This window comes from Thermobia domestica, chromosome 15 (assembly GCF_964235325.1).
Source record: "Thermobia domestica chromosome 15, izTheDome1.hap1.1, whole genome shotgun sequence".
NCBI classification, from domain to species: Eukaryota; Metazoa; Arthropoda; class Insecta; order Zygentoma; family Lepismatidae; genus Thermobia; species Thermobia domestica.
Genome location: NC_137468.1, coordinates 88,579,089 through 88,601,382, shown reverse-complemented (window position 1 = coordinate 88,601,382; position 22,294 = coordinate 88,579,089). Strand labels below are relative to the sequence as shown.

Here is a 22,294-nt window from a genome sequence, read left to right as displayed (position 1 = left end):
CACCCTCGACACACCCACGCGTTGAGCCAATAAGAGTTCAGCTGTTGCTGAACGGGAGAGAATTGGCGAAAGGGAGTGGAATTTCTTCAGTCGACAGCAGCGCTCAGAACAGAAGACTAGGTGTCAACTCAATGTGGTATATCCATAGTAAATATCTACATTTATTTCTGAGTGGTAATAAAGGTCAGTTGTTCACTTACAATGTCATATTTTGTTCAAAAAATCACAAAACAAAGAGTTAAAACATTTTCTTGTATTCTGTGCATTTTGTGAAAAATGACATTTCTGACCTGACGGTACTTTTGAGTCAAGGGGACCGCCAAAAATTCAGGAAAGATTTTTTTCCAATTGTTGCGCAAAAATATTTTATTTTACTCCAATTCAAGCAAAAAGCACTAAGGAGATCATGTCTAGCTTCATTGGTTTATAATGTCGTAAATAAAGGGTTAAGGGAGGAGAGTCAACCATTTAACTGTATGTGTTCTCTCAGCAATTATAAAATAGAGCACAACACTTAAAAATTACATTAAAATTAAAATCGAGGATCGAATATCCCTGATTAGAAATAGAATCCATGACATCTTGCACCATTATCCAAACTTTATTTATTTTTGCTTTTAATTACTGAGATTCATATAAGCAATCTTCCACTCTTATAGTTAATATTTAACACAAGATTTTGTAATTGTATGCTACAAGTGTTAAACATACTTGAGAAATTTAATACAATTTTTAGTTTACATGTAGAATAGCGGAACGAAAAACACTGATTTAAAAGGGGGGGTTAGAAAGATAATGTTAAATGTAGTGTGATGCAGACTGTAGTCTGTTTACTTGGAGAATTTCAGTTTTTACTGATTGTAATTAGGGATGCGCACGAGACAAGATTTGTGACTGTCTCGTCTCGAAAATGTGCTCTAAAAGTGATGTCTCGACTCGAAAAATGTATATTTTTCTATTGGAAGAGCCGTGTCTCGACTCGAATTTTGTCAGGAAAATCCTGTCTCGACTCGTCTCGTGCGCATCCCTAATTGTAATTTCTTTCTTTTCTTTTTTTTTAAAAAAACTACTTTCTGGTGTATTTCATACACACCAGATGAATTTTAAAGTAACATGTTTACAATAACTGAAACGAGTAATTTTTTCCTTTATTTTAGATTAAAATAGATCACTAAACAATAACTTACCTAACGTATTTTAGTAATACCCTATCCAAATTTTAAACATTTTTTTGGTTTTCTTTCCAATTTTGGTGGAAATTAGAGTTAGAAACTAGACTACAAATAAATAAATAAATAAATACATTAAAACATGATGCACGTGCATTTAAACAAGGAATGAAGAGTTCCCCAACTTTCGAATCTCGGGTCTACAGTATGTGGCAACTTTATTTTTTTATTTTTTTTTTAACCATAAGACAGAAGGTTGCAATGCTGCAAAGAAAAAGAAACTTATTCAACCAGTTTTAGAAACATATGAAGTGTGGTAGTGACTCGCTGAACTAGAAATCTGACTAATTTGAGTAATTTCAAGATTATTGAGATAACAATGCGTCCCGCTAAGAAGGTCTTTACCCGAAATATATCTTAATAACGTCCAACAATGAACTTCTGGGATACGGTTTACGATTCGCTTGCACCTGTTAATGACATGCAACACCTGTCAACTGATGATAACTCAAAATCGCAATTTTGTGACTTATGCCACTATGTGTTTTGACCGGCGACTTAATCATTATACGATCTATGGTTCCGATGTCCTCACCACATCAATATATTCAGTCTCTCTCATGTTTATTTTACGCTTGAAAAAAACTGTGTAAACATAAACTTTGTATTACATGAGATCTTAATTTTTTTCATTCTATGTCTTTTAATGTGAACTTTTACAAGTATATAACAAAACATACAAACCGTAACTGTTACTTTAAGACATGTGCAACTTTTTTTTTTGCAACCATTTCTGCCTTCTAACACTTACTAAAACGTCAATTTTCACGTCAAGTACTATGGAGCAACAGAAATCCAATGCTAATAAGTTAGAAGGCTTTTCAATTTAGAGCACTATTTATCACTGTAGAAAATTAAAACATAAATTTTTAGAAAGAATCGCTCTTGACACATTTGGATGCTATACAAAAATCTTTGAAATAACTATTCTGCGAGATTGGTTTTGTCGCTACTACCGAACTAAGGCACGTAGCCAAGAATACAGTACAAGATTTTTTTTTTAAAGGGAAATAAAAGAAAAGAAGAATTTCATTTAGCGTACGTGCAGTTTCAATACACAGAATGTAAAGGCGATTACATACTCCATTATTGTTATTAGGAAACTCCATTATTGTTATTAGAAAAAAGTGCCAGGAAAACAAATTAAAGACGTTGACCTTGCGCATAAGGTTACCATATTTTTAAGTTTAGAGAAACGGCACAATTTTGAACAAATTATTTGTTTGTCATTGATTTCTCTATCTCTACACAGAGAAAAATCCGTTCTCCGGACACCGGTATATTGTACAGCGGGGGACACTTCTAAATGGTAGAGCCATATGGAGATTTACGGCTAAGGTGTACCATTTAGAAGTGTCCCCCGCTGTACAAATATACGGTATCCTCTTGCTTACTATAGAAATCAATACGGAGCATACGTTATCCGTATGCTGCATACGCACTGCTCTTAGATGTTACATCATGCCGTTGCAGGATGTCTGACATCTAACAGTTTTCCGTATATCACATGCATATACTTATGTTACCTTCGTCAGCTATATGTAATATACATTCATCTGTATGTGAGATCCTGAACGCCTACATTGTTTCATACGGAAAGTACGTATAGATGGAACACTTATACAGAAAGCATTATAAAACATGCATTTTCAGTTATACGTATGCTGTACATTAAGTTTAAAAACAACAACAGGAATTACGCATGTAACCTATCTTTTTAAGTACGCCACCTACAATTTTTTTCTCAGTGTAACTTCCTTTAGGAGTCAGTCTTAAACAGGATACTATCATAGGAATCTGTACATGCTAAGTATTTCAATTTTACGTTCAAATTTCTTTCTTCGTCTGACCACTGATATTTCTTTTTTAACTTCCAAACTATGCTATAAGTGTCGAAAGTTGTCCGCCCATCTATCGGTAAGTATCAGAGCAAAAATGGTAAAAGATAATCGAGATGCGGTTTCTCGCAATTGATTCAGCGTCCCAAGAATAACATCAATCTCCTTCGTTCTCTATTCAAACCGGAAGTGGTTCAAATTAGTCGTTTCCCGTTTAACGTTCATAGTCATAGAACGAAAACGGTAATATATAACAAGAAGAGTTAATTGCAAAGGTTCAGCATCTCAAGGTAACGTACCATGACCATCCTGACCACTACCAAAACCGGAAATGGTTGAAATTGAATATTATTTCCGCTTTTAATACTGATTTCCTTAGAGCCAAAACGGTAAAAGATGCAGTTCTTTTCCAATCGATTTAGCTTCAGAAGAATAGGTTCTATCTCCTCGCTTAACCACCTATTTTATCTAGAAGTGGTTCAAAACGATTTCCGCTGTCAACCTTTATCATCATTGAACAAAAATAGTAAGGCATAGCATGTAATGGCTTTCTGATATGGATTCCGTATCCAAGGAACAGGTTCAATCCTCGATCTTATTAATCTGTTGCAACCAGTAGTTATATATATTTAATATAGTGGTCACCCTCAATACGTGTAGGTCTAGCTGATGACGACCTAAGACAGGAACCCTGCGGAGCTGTGATCGCGCGCGGCTCCATAGGATTTCTTATGAAGGAAATTAATAAGGCCTTACACACAAAGCAATTTTTATACTTAATTTCTATGAATTTTTTATGAAATTCAGCAAAAGATGGCACGGAAAGTGTACTTCCTTCTCACACACAAAGCATAACAATAAATGTACACAACTGCCATAGGGCGTCTACAATAGCGCCATTGTGTTTCTTTCATAAAAAGGTGATTAATACATTTGCAAAATAATGTTAATTTGCATTTTGTGGAACATTATTTCTGCACATGCATGTTCAAACACATAACAAAAAAAGTTAGTTTCGTTCACATTATAAAACTACGGTAGACGTCCAAACTATTCAATACTAAAACTGGAGGTAATAAAATTGTAACTTTCAGTTGCAATAAAGCGATAAGGTCAGAGACGAAACCTGTTCTTCGTAATAAATATTAAATATTTTAACATCGTAATACAACCAAAGAATTCAAGTAATCCTCCCCTTAGGATTTTTACCCAAACGAATTATTATCATAAAAACTGCTGAACAAGTATACGATGACTATCGAAAACAGTTTTTCGCTACCTCTTACAACACTGAAACCGGCAGCTTTACTAGTTTTCACTATTTCTGGTTTCACTACAGTAATAAGAGCTATGATGAAATTTATCCTTCCGATCCTGAATTCATTATCAACAACTTGAGAATGCTCCAAGAGCATTGCCAAAACGAACTCTAAATTTTTCTTATTAACTTCTACAGGATTTTTAGCAATTGTTCTATATACTTTATTGTTATACTCATTAAACAATTCTTGTAATATATCTAACCATTTATAATTTCTACGATTTTTTTTCCACACGTTTTGTTCAAGAGTTCTGTTAAAATGTTCTATGATGTCGTTTTACGAAGACACATGCTTAAAATGGAGGGCTTAAAATTGACATTACGTAAGTTAAAGAAATATTTACACAGCAAAAAATGAGGTGTTGAAATAACACAAAATGACTACCACTTTAGCGTGTTACTTGTGTGTCAATTCAACACCAGCCACACCGCCTTCAGAGCATATCAGAAATACCTCGTTACTGGCTGTAAGTATTTGCATTGTTTTTTATTGTTTGGTATGAGCAAAGTTTTGCGAAACATATTTCGCTTTTAGGGCAAGTAACTAATGACATTCTATGTTTTCCGTAATCGGTCATAATAATATTATTGTAAACTTCTGAATCATCTGACAACAGTTACACAGATAGCTGTGCTTCCATCTATTTTTTGTATCTGTTATTCTTGTGTCTTAGCATATATGAACATAAGATGGCAGAACTGTTGCTTATGTAACTGTTGTCAGACGAATCACAGGTTTACAACAATATTATTGTGACCGATTACAGAAAACATAGAACATTATTCGTTACTTGTCATAAGTGCCAAAGATATTTCGCAAAGCTTTGCTCATATTAAACGATAAATACCAATGCAAATTCTCCCAGTATTATTGCGATATGCTCGAAAGGCGATGTCTTGGTGCTCAATTAATATGCTTCTGCTTGCCATCATCTACACATTCATTCTTCGCACAGGCTTCTTTCCAACAGACTGGAAAACTTCAAAAACTCTGATGTTTCTAAAGCCCAATAAGCCTCCAACCGACACATCTTCTTACCGTCCGATCCAGTTAACATCTACTTTCAGTAAAATTCTAGAACGTATCATTGTTAAGCGGCTTCATCCGTATCTCGAAACTAAAAGTATACTCCCTATTCACCAAGCAGGCTTCCGATCTTCCTACTCCATCAACGATCAACTCCTTCGCCTCACCAGTCTAATCACAACACACTACAACTCTGTTAAACCCTCTTGCCTTCTACTATTTGATTTGGAGAAAGCCTTTGACAAGGTATGGCACCTTGCACTTCTTTACAAGCTTATTCACCTTAAATTTCCCACTGCTTACGTTCGCTTTATTTATCACTTTCTGGTCTGTCGCCTTTCATACGTTTCCATCAACAATCAGCTCTCTCATCCTATATTTCTTCTGTCTGGAGTACCACAAGGTCCTGCCCTATCACCTCTGTTGTACATCATTTTTGTGGCCGATTTTCCTTCGCTTCCTCCTGACATTTATTTATTTCAATATGCGGACGATACTGCCTTTTTAGCCTTGGGTAACACTATTCGGCAAATTAATCAGCATCTGCAAGAGGCCATTAATCGCTTCACTCGTTGGTGCACCAAGTGGAACCTCTCTATTAATGCAGCGAAAACCCAGGCTATCACTTTCATTCCCCCCCGCAAACGTTCTAAGGTCCATAGAAACCCGTCGTTGCTCTCCCTTCAGGTTCACGATACTCCCATCATTCCAACCAGAACTGTCACCTACCTAGGCATCATTTATGATACTCACCTAACCTGGAAAGCTCACCTACAGCACATCGCTGCCAAAGCCTACAAACGCTTAAATCTCCTGAAGCGCCTCACTGGTACGACTTGGGGACTCCAACCGACCGTAGTCCTTAATACATACAAAGCATTCATGCGTCCAGTTCTCACCTACGACTTCCCCGCCTGGATTTCTGCATCCGCTTCCTTTTACGAAAAGCTGCGAATTCTCGAACGACATGCTTTCCGCATAGCCCACCGTATTCAGCTACCCAGCCCTACCAGAGAACTTTATAAACTCATCAAATTCCCCAGCATCACATATCATCTTGAGTCTCTCCGACAGAAATTCATCTCAGCTCGTTACAGCTTTCAGCATCCATTACTCATGGCAAGTATGCATTTTCATGAACTTCATCCTGTCCGTCCTCGGTACGTTTACTCTCCGCTTTGTCTCCTTTTCACACTTTACTGTTACACTCTGCCTCCCGATCATCCAGACCGAGTCCTGTTACAAGAGTATTAACTTCATGCTCATCTACCTCACATTTTCCCTTCATTTGCTGCACAGTAATACCTCTTGTGACTAACAGGGCAGCCTAGAGATGCCCCTAGGCAGAAGATAACACTCATTCGTCTTCCTAACAAAACCCTGTGTTGTCCCGTGTATCGCACTTCATCCCATTCTTCGCCCTCATTATTTTCTGATTAATACTTTACATATTAATTATTTTGTATGTGTTCATATCAAATCATCATCATTTACTGTAACATTATATTTTGCGATTACCTTAATTGTTATTGATATTGTATGTATTATGTGATAGTCGTTGTTATTATATATTTCCATGTGTGACACCAATTAATCTACATTGCAAGTTCTGGCTAATAAACGTAGAATACCTTTCCCACAGTTATGATTATGGTCGCAAAGATCATAATATCCTGGTTTCAGATAAATAAGAATAATAAAGGATCCATACAGAATATCACTTAGCCCAACCAGTGTTCCTATGAACCTAAACTATCCTATCAGATCCCATACCTAAAAGAGGGTGTAGCTCTCTAAAAGGATGCTAGCCTCAGGCTAGCCTTAAAAAAAATTAATATGCTAAAGTGGTAGTCATTTTGTGTTGTTTGAACATCTCATTTTTTACAGTATAGAAGTTAAAGAAAACATACCATTATCGATAATTGTTGATTCATTGCTGGATTAAGGTCTTTCCAATACTTGACAACGATCTATGTTGAATATTTTGTTTTCAAGATATTCTCTCTCAGTGCTATCTAATTCGTCCTTGTATTAGGATGCTGTGTAGGTTCTATTTGTCACTTGTGGTATCCTGTAAGAAATTTGCTTTTGTCTATCTTGTGTTTTTTTTGTAAGAAAATTTTATCTATCCATGTACTCTTTATATATTTATCTATCTATTTATCTATATACAGAACCGGTTGTTAAAAACTAGAATAACACCACTGGTTATATATTACCGTTATTCTTCTAATACCTGTCAACAGACAGACGGACGGACATCCCCATTCTACAAGACTTCCATTACTTATGTATAGCATAGTTAAAAATTCTAAAGTTTCAAAATTTCAATAATTGCTTTCTTTCACCTCTCAAAAGAGTAAATAACTAAGAACTTACTTGCACGTTATCCTCGGAGATCATAATTTCCCCTGTGTAGGCATAATCAATCAACTGCTGCAGTGCCGACGGGTCTACGTCATGCAACGTCACCTCACTCAGGGTCTTCTCTACCATGTCATCTGCACACAGAGATAATTATAATTTTAATTACCAAGCAATTAATTAATTAACACGCTTTTCAAAGTATTGTTTAATTATATCCTAATGAACAACCAATCTCTATATTTTATTTATTTATTCAACAAATATCATGACACAATAGCGTGTGAGGTCAATTTACACTGGTTTCAACAATCAACAAAAATCATAAAGATACAGAAAAAAATTTGGGAGGAGAGGGGAAGAGTATGGAGGTTTTCCTTTTAAATAAAAATACGGCATTTTGGGTCAATATAACTGAAATTCTGTCTTTTTTAGTTGTTTTACGTATGATTGTAGGTGGAGGTATGGTAGCTCGGTGGTAACGCAATCACCTCTGATCCGAGGAGTCCCTGGTTAGATTCCCGACAATACTAGTTTGTAGTGGACAACAAACATTGTTTTCTTGGATTTCGTAGGAATTTTTCTTTTCTTCTCACATTATACCATCAATCTTTTCGTAAGCATTCACTATTAGTGGGTTTTCTAGTGGTATTTCGTGTGCAATTTAATGATCGAGTATTGTGGATGGTATCATTTTGTTCCTTATAAGGTAGAGAAGTAGAAAAGTGATGGTGGACATGTCAGACCCGGGACTGGGAGGGGGTGGAGAGAAATGACGAGTCATTGTTCGCTTAACCCCTTATAACTTTGTTCCAAATGATTCGATTTTAATTTTCTTTCTTTCTTTTTTTTTTTTTTTTTTTTTTTTTAAAAAAAGAAAGGTCTAAGTACGTTCTACACATTATGTTATTAGCACCTTTTACGTAAATGTTGCCGTTTTGGTTAAAATTTGAAAAAAGAATTTTTCCTAAGAAAAAAATATTTCATTTGACAAAATAATCATTTTTGTGTTATTCTTTTATGCCAAATAGCTAAATTTATGAAAGGAGCATAAAATACAAATAAATTATTATTTTCAAAATTGTTGTTACATAAAACATAAGGAAAATAACAGTATACAAAATCTAATATTTCACTCAAGAGAAGCAATTAATACTTTTTAATTATCATTACACCTATTCCTATAATTTATTATATTATGTGATCCATATTAATATTAATTTTCTAGATGTTCGTAAGTATTTTAAAAATATGTTTTAATTATCATGGAATAAGTACTCCAGTCATGCGTTTTCTCATTATCTTCATTTACTGAAAAATAAAGGATACTCTTCTACTGGTGTTAATCCATACGTTAGTCATCGGGACACTTCCAGAATCTTACTTCTTCAATCTTCATAACAATAATTCTTCTTAATATTTTAATATAAACTACACTACGCCATGATAAAACATTCAGAATGCACTAAGAGAAACCAAGAAATAGTTAAAAGGGGGACAAAGGAAACACACAAACACTACCTGATTTTCGTTCCTTCACGTCACAGGGATTTTACGCTGTTCAACCAATCGGCAGCAGGTCGACAGATGGACGGACTGGTTCACGAAATAATAGAATAAGAAATCACATAAGAAAGGCTTTCCCTTAATCGAGTTATGACAGTGCTCAGTTCCTTCTTACTTCACGAGAGTTTATTATCCTTCACATTGTCCTAGTAACAAATTCCATATCTGCATAGTCCACTTCGAGGTACCCATCTCTTAACCATGATTCAAGTTCATCGCTGAGAGCAGCTCTTTAGATCAGCAAGGAATATCACACATTATTGGCTCGTATTGCCCTTTCCCATTAACAATCCAACCCCAGTCAGTCATTGTAAGTAGTTTAAGATTCGCAATATGTACTTTACGCCATATTAGGGCTTGAAAATGTGCTCTTTTTATGGTCGAAAGCAGAGCATCTTGTGTTGGAGGCATGGATGATGCATCGACTGGTCTTTAGTGAAAAACCTCCGCAATTCTTTCAGGGATGTTATCTTCGGGATTCTTAAGTGTACAAAGCGTATAAATGCTTCCAGAACTCGGAACGTTTCTTCATTAAACGTATCTGTTCCCAGTGATGACAAAGGGCCAAGTACTGTCTCATCAGTGTCCATAATTGTATTAAAGAAACTTCTTTTCATTTTACGATAAAATGATTCCGATGGTATCAGTCCCTAAGAGAGAATACCATCCAATCAAAGCATCAGCTCGTTTGTGATCTAACGCTTGATATACCATATGAACAGTAACCTCACGTGTTTTAGCTCCTGAGACAACAAACCAGTTATCCTTGGAAGTTGTTCTGAATGTGGTGTCATGACTTACGAGGAAACGGTCAAAAGTGTAAACAACCGATTTGGCTGGGGTCCGGATATATGTTACGGAAGACCAAAGTAAGAGACACGTATTTTGGCGTTTGGGCCCGTACGCAGAAATAACCGAAATACGGGCCCCAAATTTGCCTACCACGCTATAACTTCGAAGCGAATTATGTTACTTGTACACAACCGATTTGGCTGGGGTCGGGATATGTGTTACGGCAGACCAAAGTAGGAGGAACGTATTTTGGCGTTTGGGCCCATACACAAGAAATTTCCGAAATACAAGGCCCCAAAGTGACCCTACATGCTATAACTAGGAAGCAAATGACGTTACTTGTACACAACCGATTTGGCTGGGGTCCAGATATGGCTATTATAAGCCCAAGTCGAAGATATGTAATTTTTCTTCCGACTAGTGTGGAGGCATGGGACCCGAAATATCCAGTAGCGGTCTTCAAGGCCATAAAGAGTATGTTTGTATGTATGTTGTGGCCATTGAAATGCTACTGATACGACCCTCCGGATGTATCGTCGTACCAGTCTCTTTTCAGACGTAACTCTTTATTTTGACTAGTTTCATATTCGATATTTCCGCGGCTAGTATGTGTTCATCTTCTACTGCTCTATCCAGTAAGGACTAATTAGGCAGTTACGTTTGTTTAATAAGCAGTAAGGGAGTATAATGTTAATTAGGCCGAGCCAACTTTAACAAAGGTGTCGAAATACGTGTCTTCTACTTTGGTCTCCCGTTACACATATCCGGACCCCAGCCAAATCGGTTGTGTACAAGTAGCATCATTCGCTTCGAAGTTATAGCATGTTGGGCAAATTTGGGGCCCGTATTTCGGTTATTTCTGCGTACGGGCCCAAACGCCAAAATACGTGTCTCCTACTTTGGTCTTCCGTAACACATATCCGGACCCCAGCCAAATCCGTTGTGTACAAGTAACGTCATTCGCTTCCTAGTTATAGCATATAGGACAACTTTGGGGCCCCGTATTTCGGAAATTTCTGCGTATGGGTCCGAACGCCAAAATACGTGTCTTCTACTTTGGTCTCCCGTAACATATATCCCGGGGGCTCCGTATTTCGGAAATTTCTGCGTATGGGCCCAAACGCCAAAATACGCGTCTTCTACTTTGGTCTCCCGTAACACATATCCGGACCCCAGCCAAATCCGTTGTGTACAAGTAACGTCATTCGCTTCCTAGTTATAGCATGTAGGGCCACTTTGGAGCCGTGTATTTCGGAAATTTCTGCGTATGGGCCCAAACGCCAAAATACGTTTCTCCTTCTTTGGTCTCCCGTAACACATATCTGGACGCCAGCCAAATCGGTTGTTTACACTTGGGACCGTTTCCTCGTTAGTGCAGTAGTGTAGGCAGAATTTTATCAGGGGGCAATGAAGGGCACACACACACACACATATTATATATATATATATATATATATATATATATATATATATATATATATATATATATATATATATATATATATATATATATATATATTGACAACCCAGCCACTCAGTGCCTAGTTTGGGGATGCAATTTTGAGTGTAACTGGATGCCTTCCACTCACCATCTAGAATGAGTGGGATAGATTTAATATTCATATGCGAGAGGTTTACCAAATGGGGATAAATACAAATAAGAAAACGTTAACTTCATTAAATTGATATCACTATATTTCTCATAATTAAGATTTGACTGTAAGATTTCGTGATGCTTTTAATAACGGATATTAGGAACATTTGCCAGACGAGTATTGCAATGACCGAGTATTGAGCCTTTGAGCCCTGAGTAGGTGTAACACATACCTGACAACTCTGGTGTTGCTCCAACGATGACCTGATGTCGAACGTAGCTCCTCTATGATGATACTCCTAATTACTGGACGGTGAGGACGAGCATTGAGGTATGGAATCCTCCCAATTGCTTATCTGGACTCGACGTTCTACGTGATACGAATTATGTAGATTACGATGACTTTCCTTTGACTGTCATCTGACTGACGCGATTTTTAACTAAGTTCTCCAAGACTTAATCATGGACTGAATTCAACTGCTACTGACTGATCTCAATCGAACTGATCTTCAAGACTTGATCCTCCAGGACTGATCTTCCAGAACTCATCATGAACCTCTCTCATCCTCTGGTTTTGTTGAGCCTAGTCCAACTTCTGTCGTCTGCTTGTCGGCACGTGCGACCCCTTTTCACATGGAAAAACAAATTCCTTCCATGTGTCAAGACTCAAAAACTGCAACTCTCGACACACACTGATTTCTCGATTCTAAGCAATTTCCGCATATCCGTGATTTCATGAAATTTGTGAAATCTTACAGATTCTCTTTGTACAATGCACAGAATCTGGCTAATGCGAGAATAGACGCATTGTCTGCATTGCCTTCCTGCATTGCCAGACTCTCGACGAAGACATTTTATTAACATACTATTTACAACATTATGCTGACTCTGGAATAACATTGTGCAGCTTGCATTATATCTCATACATAACATTCAATCACCTTAACCTTAATATACGATTCTTGTAACGTAAACATTAAAAATTAAATTGAAAATATACAAAATTATTAACTCGAAAAACGAGTCATGCCACAATATATATATTATATAGTTAAAAGTGGAAAAAAGCAGAGGCTGCATTTTTTATTACGATTTTAACTCGACATACCGGCTATCTAAATGCTGAAATACAGTGAAGGTATGTTGCCTAAAAGATTGTATTTCTTTTTACATAATGACTGAAAACCACTGGAGAACTTCCCTTTAATTTAGGAGAGGGGGAAGACTTTGATCCATAACCAACAACTTTTTTTTTTTTGTAAATATCCCCTTATGTTGTATTTTAGAGAATTATACATGAAAAGGCTCACAAACCGAATGAAGATATTAGCAATTTCCTGCAGGGAAGCTCTCTCGGACTCCCTAGTCGACTGAGGGGTATTCCAAACCCCCGAAAGAATCTACCCCACAGAGGACAAATCCTTAATCTGCTCATGATCAAAACACGACATTTATATAAATACAATATATATATATATATATATATATATATATATATATATATATATATATATATATATATATATATATATATATATATATATATATATATAGGGATTGGCCAAAAAAATCTTAAAAGTTTGCAAAAGCGTAAAAATCATACCTAGTATGGTGTAGGGCCTCCTTTTGCGTCCAAAACAGCTTGGATCCGACGTGGAATGGACGTTTACAGCTCCTGAATCGTGGTGTGTGGAATTTTGTACCATTATTCCTCCAAAACATGCTCCAGTTCCTTAAGGGATGCTGGTGGAGGGTAATGAGACCGAGCACGCCTTTCTAACTCAGACCACAATGGCTCAATGATGTTCAGATCTGGTAATTGTGGGACCCAGGGGAGGTGTTATAGCTCTTGGTCATGCTCCTCAAACCATGATTTCACCGTTTTTGTAGCGTGACAGAGTGCCAAATCATCTTGGTAGATGCCATCACCATCAGGGAACAATATTTGGGCCATAGGTAGAACCTGGTCCCCCAAAATGGCCTCATACGCCTTAGCATTCATCATTCCATGCAGGGCTATGATGGGACCAGCAGAAAACCACGATATCACTGCCCATACTGTAACAGAACCACCTCCATGCTTTGCAGTTGGGAGCAGACGGTATGTATCATAGGCCTGCAAAGGTGTTCTCCATACGTAAACACGACCGGTTGTTGGAAACAAGGTGAAGGTCGATTCATTGGACAACATTACGTGTTTCCACTGCTCATGAGTCCAAGCCTTGTGGTCCTTGCACCACTGGATATGCCTCTTTGCATTTACTGCTGTGACCAGGGGTTTGGCGATAGCGGCCCTGCCATGAATTTTCATTTTATAAAGTTCCCGTCATACTGTTTTCGATGAAACCGGGTTCTGTAGGCCGGAATTGAGTTCAGACGTAATTTTCATTGCAGTGGTCTTCTTTTTAGCTGCTACAATCCATTTTAATGCCCTCCGGTCCCTACCTGACAGGATTGTCTTTCGACCACTGTTGTGCTTTGCAGACGTCGTTTGCCCATGAATTGTGTATGCCCTCGTGGCATTGGACACAGTGTCTTTCGATACCCACACAATGTTCGCTACTGTTGCCACTGAAGCTCCAACCAGACGGGAACCAACGATCATACATCTTTGGAAGTCTGTCAGGTCACCCATTTTACCGCACCACTTTCATACTACGACACTCACAGGTGAACTGGTTACTGCTGACGGAAGGAAGGTCCACATGACACATTGAAAACAAAAAAACGATCGACAACCGCAACACGTGTTGCACAGAGGTTGTTCAGCCTACGTTTGGCCGATTTCGTTTCTTCCCCCTCCCGGGCAGAATGGACTCACCCGACCTGGCTCGTGGCGTCCTGCAGTGTTGTGAAGTGGCTTCCTAGGAAAGAAGTTGTTTTCCCGCGCGGACGAAAATAACGCACAAAACAGGACCATTGTTGTGAGTGTTGTGTTAAATTTGTTTCCAAGTGTGTGGCTTTCCACACTGTAACCAAAATGCCACCCAAACTAAGACGGTTTTGGGTAGGCTATGTTGCGGCTCTTTATGACGCCCACTTTAGTGTTTCTGTTATTAGAAAACAGTGCAAGAAGAATGGTTGCAACATCAGTTTAAGTAGAATAAAAATGTTATTAAAAAGTACAAGGGAAACGAAGCTCCACCATTTCGATCACCAACGAATTTGCCTAGGAAGCGGGAATGCACCAAGGCCACCTCCAACATGCAGAGGAAAGTTCGCAAAATGGCAATGCAAGAAAAGTCGCCAACACAAAGGTGTATGGCTAATAATCTTGACGTGTCTTTGGGGACTGTGAGCCGGATGTTACATCATCAACTCAAGCTGGAAAAAGTCATGAAAGCTCGCGGCCATCTTCTCACGGATGCCCACCATGAACGAAAGTGTAACGCCTGAAAGCTGTACGAACGGCATCTGGCAAAACAAAGGTGGATGTACGTCGTAACGCTCGATGAAGTATGGATTTACCTTTCCGACTGCGGCAAACCGAGAGCCATCATGTACCGAGAGAAAGGCGCCAAGAACTTCAGAAGGTGGGTCCATATCTGTAAAGAATCCTTCTCAAAAGGTTTCATGGTCGTTACTGGCTACTGTTACCTAGGTAAACTGAAGAATCGTAGGGTGGTGAGGAACTGCAAAATAAATTCGCAGTATTTTCAGGAGCAGATCATGCGGCCAGTCTACGAGCATGCGATTCCAACAATATACGGAAATGACGCCAATCTGGTGCGCATTCACATGGACAAGGCCTCATCACATACCTCACAATCGCCCCTCGCATTCTACAGGGAGATTGAGGAGGCAAATGGTATAAGGTGATACCTTTCAATGAGGTACCTGTTAAATCTCCAGATGCAAGTCCTATGGACTATTGTGGATCTGGATTGCTGAAGCGGGCTTTGGGAAAACGGTGTGTGACAACTGTGGAAGAACTTTGGAAAGCTGTGCAAAGAAAATGGGACACGATTCCCCTCCCAGTTCTTCAGAGAAGCCTATTACAGTGGAAATTACGCTGTCGGTCTATTGTTAGGAACCAAGGGAAACACATCGAGCACTTACGGACCTGGCGCCATGGATTCTTCTATATTTGATTCTTCTATATGGATTCTTCTTAGGTAAGTTGAAATTGGCCAAATGTAGACTGAACAATCTCTGTACAGTGGAGGGCTAAACTTACCTGTCCTGTATGAAGTGTTTTTAGATTTTTTGTCCAACCCCTATATATATATATATATATATATATATATATATATATATATATATATATATATATATATATATATATATATATATATATGTGTGTGTGTGTGTGTGTGTGTGTGTATGTGTGTGTGTTTCAAGGTGAATGTTTTCATCTTTGTTCATGATATTACTCTTTCACAATGAAAATGTAAGAATTTACTACTTCAAACAACTAGGGTACATTAATACAATTGATTTCTAATATAAATAATTAGTTATTTAATCACTGCTTTTAAAATGTGTGTGGCTTGTAGATTTAAGTGGAAGCAGAGAAACACTTTTTCAGGTAAAGGAAATAATTTATAGGTTCATGCCTCTACTTAAAAGAGGATCTTTGTATTCTTATGGGCAGCAACAAACTTAACAACTTCTTCAAGATCTAACGATTTAGCAATATTCTTAATACAAAGTAATTCTAAGTTTTTCAAACTATCACCACTCATTGAATTGCATATACGTCTCTTTTCAAACATGAGAATGACCTTTCACATGTAGCACTAGAACCTGGTACAGTCACAGAGATGATATCTAGCTTGTAGGCTTCATCAAGAAATTCATCAAGGAATCAATTTTGGTCTTCTCTCGTCTTCATACAACTTAATTGTGTTTGGGAGAATTTTGAGCTCACATTTGAATATTTACAGAACATTTCCGTAATACTGGGTCATAGGCCCCACAATGTTGTAATTTTAAAAGTTTTCACTTTTTGGGGGTAGAGTGGCGATTGCTCTAATGAGTTTGCTGCATGATCTAAAACGTTTTTCCGTCTCAGTGATTGCCTTATCAATAGTAGGCAAAAAATAATGTTTCTTAGTACATTATTTTTAGAAAATTCGTTTTCTGCCTCCAATGAAGAAAGAGGTTCATCCAAAATGAATTTGTGATATTTCGATGGTGAATGTCTAGTTCGTTTCCACGAGGAACCCCTATAGCGTATCTATTTCCGGCTCTGGAATTTCATTTTCTTTACATATCTCCAAACATTCTTGATTAATTTGTTCGAATGTTGTTAGTTGAGAGTCATATTCTCCAGAGCTCATCTTCGACAGCGTTTGAACTAATGAATTTACAAGAATCAAACCTTCCAACATATCTGCATCTACTTGAAATAAGGCAAAACTTAAAGTTATAACATGGCAACAGTCATCTCAAATTTTACCAGCTCGAAAACATTCCCTCTCGTAGCAGATCACACTACTTTGCTGGATGGAATGATGGAAGTAAATAAATATCACATGTTCCAGATTTGGATTAATACCGCATAATATAAAAAGTTGTTTGGTAGCTAAACTACATTAATAATAATAATAATAATAATAATAATAATAATAATAATAATAATAATAATAATAATAATAATAATAATAATAATAATAAAGTAAAAAGTCATGGACAAGGATAAAAATTCTTAATAGGCAAACATCGCACAGAAACAGAAACTGAACTCTTAACAGGACACTGATTTGCCGTTTGGGCCCACTTTAAATTTTAAGCCTTGCTCTTGAAGCTTAAGTTTCACTTTAAAGTAAATTGCCAATAATTATCAAGTACTCTTAATATTTCAGAAAAATGTCCCGATTTCACGCTCTAAAAATATGGTAGCCTAATCAGTGACGAAACTAGACATTTGGTGACAAAACTAGGGCGGATTTTGCAATCAGCACCCCTTTCATCTACATCTACACCAATAAACACACAGATTAGTTTGCTGGCGCCCGGGGTAACTGTCCCGGTTGCAGCATCATGTTTTAAACAAATCGTAGTTCAATTATATTTGGTTACTTTTACCCTTGAGCTCTAAAACTGAGTAATAAATTTGCATTTACTTTAATAAAATGATGAAGTGAACACTCTTTGAAGCAAAAAGAGGAAATGTGTTTTCCTTTCCCTAATATCAAACAGTGTTAGTACAGACACTTCAATTGGGTTTCCTTACAACAAAAGAAGTATAATGTGATCTTTTTCTTCTTCCTTTCATTTCTTTACCTTATCCAGTTTTTAGAATTTGACGTGAATTCAAATATACAAACACTTCACACCCACACGGGATGGCCAGAGCTCAGCGATAGAACATCAAGATTCGGAAGATGATGTGATCGATCCCTTGTGGGTAAATATTTGGACTGAGGAGTTTACAAAGATTCTTCCTCGGTGTCACTAGGGAAATTTTTATGGCCCTATTGACTCATTTCCCTCATTTCTATCCTCTGAGTCTTGGATGTTTCAAAACCTTAAAATTCAAATGTAGTTGAAGTAACTTAACGCTACTATCCTGTAGTGGATGTTAAATTAATATTGTTAGTTTTGAGATTAAATTTGAAGGAGGAGCATTAACTAATATACCCTCATGAAGTCATGTCACCACTGATTTACTGTTCTACATAATTCCTACAATGTAATTCTCTCAGAAATGCATATTTTGACAAAGAACAAATATAAATCTGTGATAAAAATGGGTATTCACTGACTGAACTTGCTGAATGGAATATCTGTGGACCAGTCTCACAAACCCCTTATATATCTCTGATTACTAAACATCAGATAACAGGATGATATAACCTGGTCACGGGAGTAACTACCACTTTTACACAAACTAGCATTACTGCCGCAACCACGCTGCATCATCTCGGTATCTTACCTGATGGTTAGAAATCAGGAGATTGTAGCACTGGATCTGTGATAAACTTCGGAATTTCACTAGTAGTAGCAGTTTTGGAATTAAGCTACAGTTAAAATCGTTTAAAAGAAAATACTTCTGAACGATTTATTTATAAAGAATCACCGATTTTTGTTAGCCTCATTTCCCCAGGCTTTAGTTAGTAGTACAGGTCCACCAAGCGCTGACTCCCGTCTTCTTTGGAGATCGCTAGTATCGCTTGTTAACATTGCAGCAGAAGGTTTCTACAGAGTCGCCAACGGCCAAGAGCATTAGAAAACTAGAACACTAGAGACAAGACCAGAAGATAATCGAGAAGGAGAACCAGTATCAGTAGCAAATAGTAGGTGTTGGTAGTATTCAGTATCTGAATTTTCTCGAACGATTGGCATACGAACAACAGAGAGAAAGATTATTTTAGAAATAAAAACTTCAGCTTTCATTTTTTTTTTACTGTTTATTAAACAAGACGGCTCGATATTTGATGATGATAATAATAATAATAATACCAAATTATTTAATGGAACTATGCATTTTTTCTATGTCGCCATAAATAATCAATGAAAATTAATTACTTAGTGCACTAAGACTTCTTTCGTCCAACACAAGTGTAATGTTTTACTGCAGTGCATGCTATTTGTAAGTAAGCATCTCTTATTTTAGTATGACTTTCAACATCAATGCAAATGAGAATGCCGACTGATTTTGCTGCTTTTTTTCTTCCTTTATCGGAAACAAAGATAACCAGATAAGGGACAGAGGTTAAAAGAAACGTTCAGATGGTGAGGTCAGTGCATGCACCTTACAGATTTCGATTAATTAGACCTTGCTGTGCTACAAACAAAAACGAGCCTGAAACTTTTTACTTGGAACGTGGACTATTGCATCATTCTGCAGTTGGTAATTCTGTTGTTGTCAAACTACTACCGAAACACCTCTCGACATGTGGCCACTATCAGCTCACCGTTTGTAGACCTATAGCAGTATCATTGTGTAGGGGGGCAAGAATTTGAGCAAGGGGCCTGGCCCACCAGGCTCTCCTTTGGCTCCGCCACTGACGTAGTGTAGTCTATATTAAAATATTAAGAAGAATTAATGTTATGAATGATTAGGAACTAGGGATGGCCAAAATTTTCCGGAATCCGGATTCCGGAAATTTTGTTTTCCGGAATCGGAAAATTTACTTTCCGGAATTCGAAAAAATTCCGGATTTCGGAAAAATTCCGGATTTCGGAAAAATCCGGAATTCGGAAAAAATCCGGATTTCGGAAAAAATCCGGAATCCAGAAAAATTCCGGAATTCGGAAAAATTCCGGAATTCAGAAAAATGCCGGAATTCGGAAAAATTCCGGAATCCAGAAAAAATCCGGAATTCGGAAAAATTCCGGAATTCAGAAAAAATCCGGAATTCGGAAAAATTCCGGATTTCGGAAAAATTCCGACATTCGGAAAAAATCCGGAATTTAGAAAAAAATCGGAATTTTTCCGAAATCCGGAATTTTTCCGATTTTACTTTCCGGATTGCGGAAAGTAAAAATTCTGGAATTGGCCATCCCTAGCTAGTAGCTGTTAAAAGAGAAACACAATAATGAATATATATACTGTATTAGTTTCTTGTAGTTGGATATGTCTTTATCACTTACGTAGACAATTGCTACTGCAGTTATTTACTGTTTTATAAGGAAGGTCTTATTTTCACACACAAAAAAGTCGCCGGTATGTCTCAAACATTATCGCGTTCCCACCTGCAGCTGCTCCAAAGCACTGCAAACTACTTTTTAACCAGACGAAAGGCAGTGGAGGAAAAGAAATCTCCACAAATATTCTAATAACATTCGCTTATTGTCAACATATCTACAGTGAGCGCAGAAAGTGTTCGTACACCGTGCATACTTTATATTGAAAACAGCTAGCATGAGAACGGGAGGAGGAAAATATATATATAACCAGAATTAAGACTACACATTCATACATTTTATTTCTATATACAAGAGAAAGGCCAAACAAACACAATCACTGTTTTGTTCAGAAGAAAAGAGAGAATTCCTTTTTTGTAAACGCAAAATGTCACCGTACACTTATGCTTGAATTAGTGCTTATAAAGTATATTACGTTATTTGATATTTTGTGGGATTACCCTGTGCGTTAATGATTGTCTGTAGTCTTCGTGGCATTGATTTCACCTGTAGTAGTTCGTAGTTCTGTAGCTTCGGGACTGATTATGTCCCATTCTTCTTGAATAGCTTTTCTTAGGCCTTCTTTAGTAGAGACAGGGCCGGCGCGAGAGGGTCGAGCCGTGCCACCGCCCAGAGCGGCAAGTCTAATGGGCGGCAAAATTTGAAAAAGAAAAGAATACTATCAAAATATAATGCTTCGTAATAGGCTCACATGGAAAAATAAGATTGTGTTAACCTGAGAATGTAATTGAACTTACTTTACTCACATTCAAGAAAATACTCTCTCAGGAAATTCAGAGCATTCCTCCTCGTTTTCAATTATCAAACTACTAGCCACAGGTATATCGTTCAATATTTCCCTTGCAGCAGTGTAGATAGGATTTTGAGCTAGAGTGCATAAGATTATCACGGTGTCTTTTTATATTTTTTTCTATTCAATAATGTTCTAACGCTCCGCTCCAAGTATGCAAAAGGTACACTCCCACTTGAGACAGGCCGTTCTAGCCTGTAGCATCCAGGGGCGGATCCAGGACGGACTTCTGGGGGGGCGGTGGGTTGTAATACTGCTACTTAGAGCTACTTTTAAGAGCGTCAAAAAATAAACTATATATTTTATTTATATATAAAATAAAAAAGTTTCCTCTTCTGGGGGGGCAATCGCCCGATCGCCCCCCCTGGATCCGCCCCTGGTAGCATCTAGAGACATTTAGGTTCTAATAGCGAGTTTTTGACCAATTTACAAATTGTTCATTCCGAATATAGTAAATCGTACAGCGTATTATTTCTTGAGAAATGTCTCATTTTTTGTATAGCTAAAAAAGAGTTTATGACTTTTTTCTGCGTCAGTTCAACGTTAGGCCATACTAAAGGAACATATTAGTAGTCTCACTTTAAAATCATAATCCACCACAAGGTGGGAGAGCCGAATTGATGCTCTGACTCAGTTATCAAATATAGGAAGTTTATGATGCCTTACTTCAAATAAGTAATGGCAATAGAACCGATAGAATGGTCGTCCACGATGCTCTGTGTATAGCAAACCAGCTGAGTTACTTTTCTTTCCTTTACTCACTAGTTGTCTGATACAGGGACGGCGCCAGGAACGCTTGATGGGGTGGGCGGAAAGAGGCGGACCTAGTTGCTGGGTGGGCGGACAACGAAAATGAGAACTGGGCAATGTAGACATTTTTTGACAATAATTAAATTTCAATTTTTATACTCTTTAGTTAGCTAAGGCTCAGACCGAAATAGGGGAGAAACAAGGATGTGGAACATCTGTGTTGGCCTTATAGAAGGTGCCATTCCAGCATTCACCTGGTAAGACTGAAGAAATGCAGGACTTAGGATGGGCTGCGGGAGTTCGTGGCAATATGCTCGACCTACCGAATTCCGCGTGGCACACACACTACCTCTACTTTCAGCTTTTTAAATAATAATAACGGTGTGTTCTGTGTAGTCGAAGAAGTTCAAGACTGCTTTAACTCCTCT

General features: G+C 37.6%; 1 protein-coding gene across 2 annotated transcripts in view; it reads right to left on the bottom strand.

The window, feature by feature from the left end:
- The window catches only part of LOC145671130 (kelch-like protein 17), a 291,534-nt gene that overhangs the window by 198,069 nt on the left and 71,171 nt on the right, over positions 1-22,294 (bottom strand). For both annotated transcript variants that reach the window (XM_081739927.1, XM_081739928.1), the window contains exon 4: positions 7,795-7,916. In XM_081739927.1, coding sequence (XP_081596053.1) covers positions 7,795-7,916 — 122 coding nt within the window. The remainder of the gene's footprint in view (positions 1-7,794; positions 7,917-22,294) is intronic.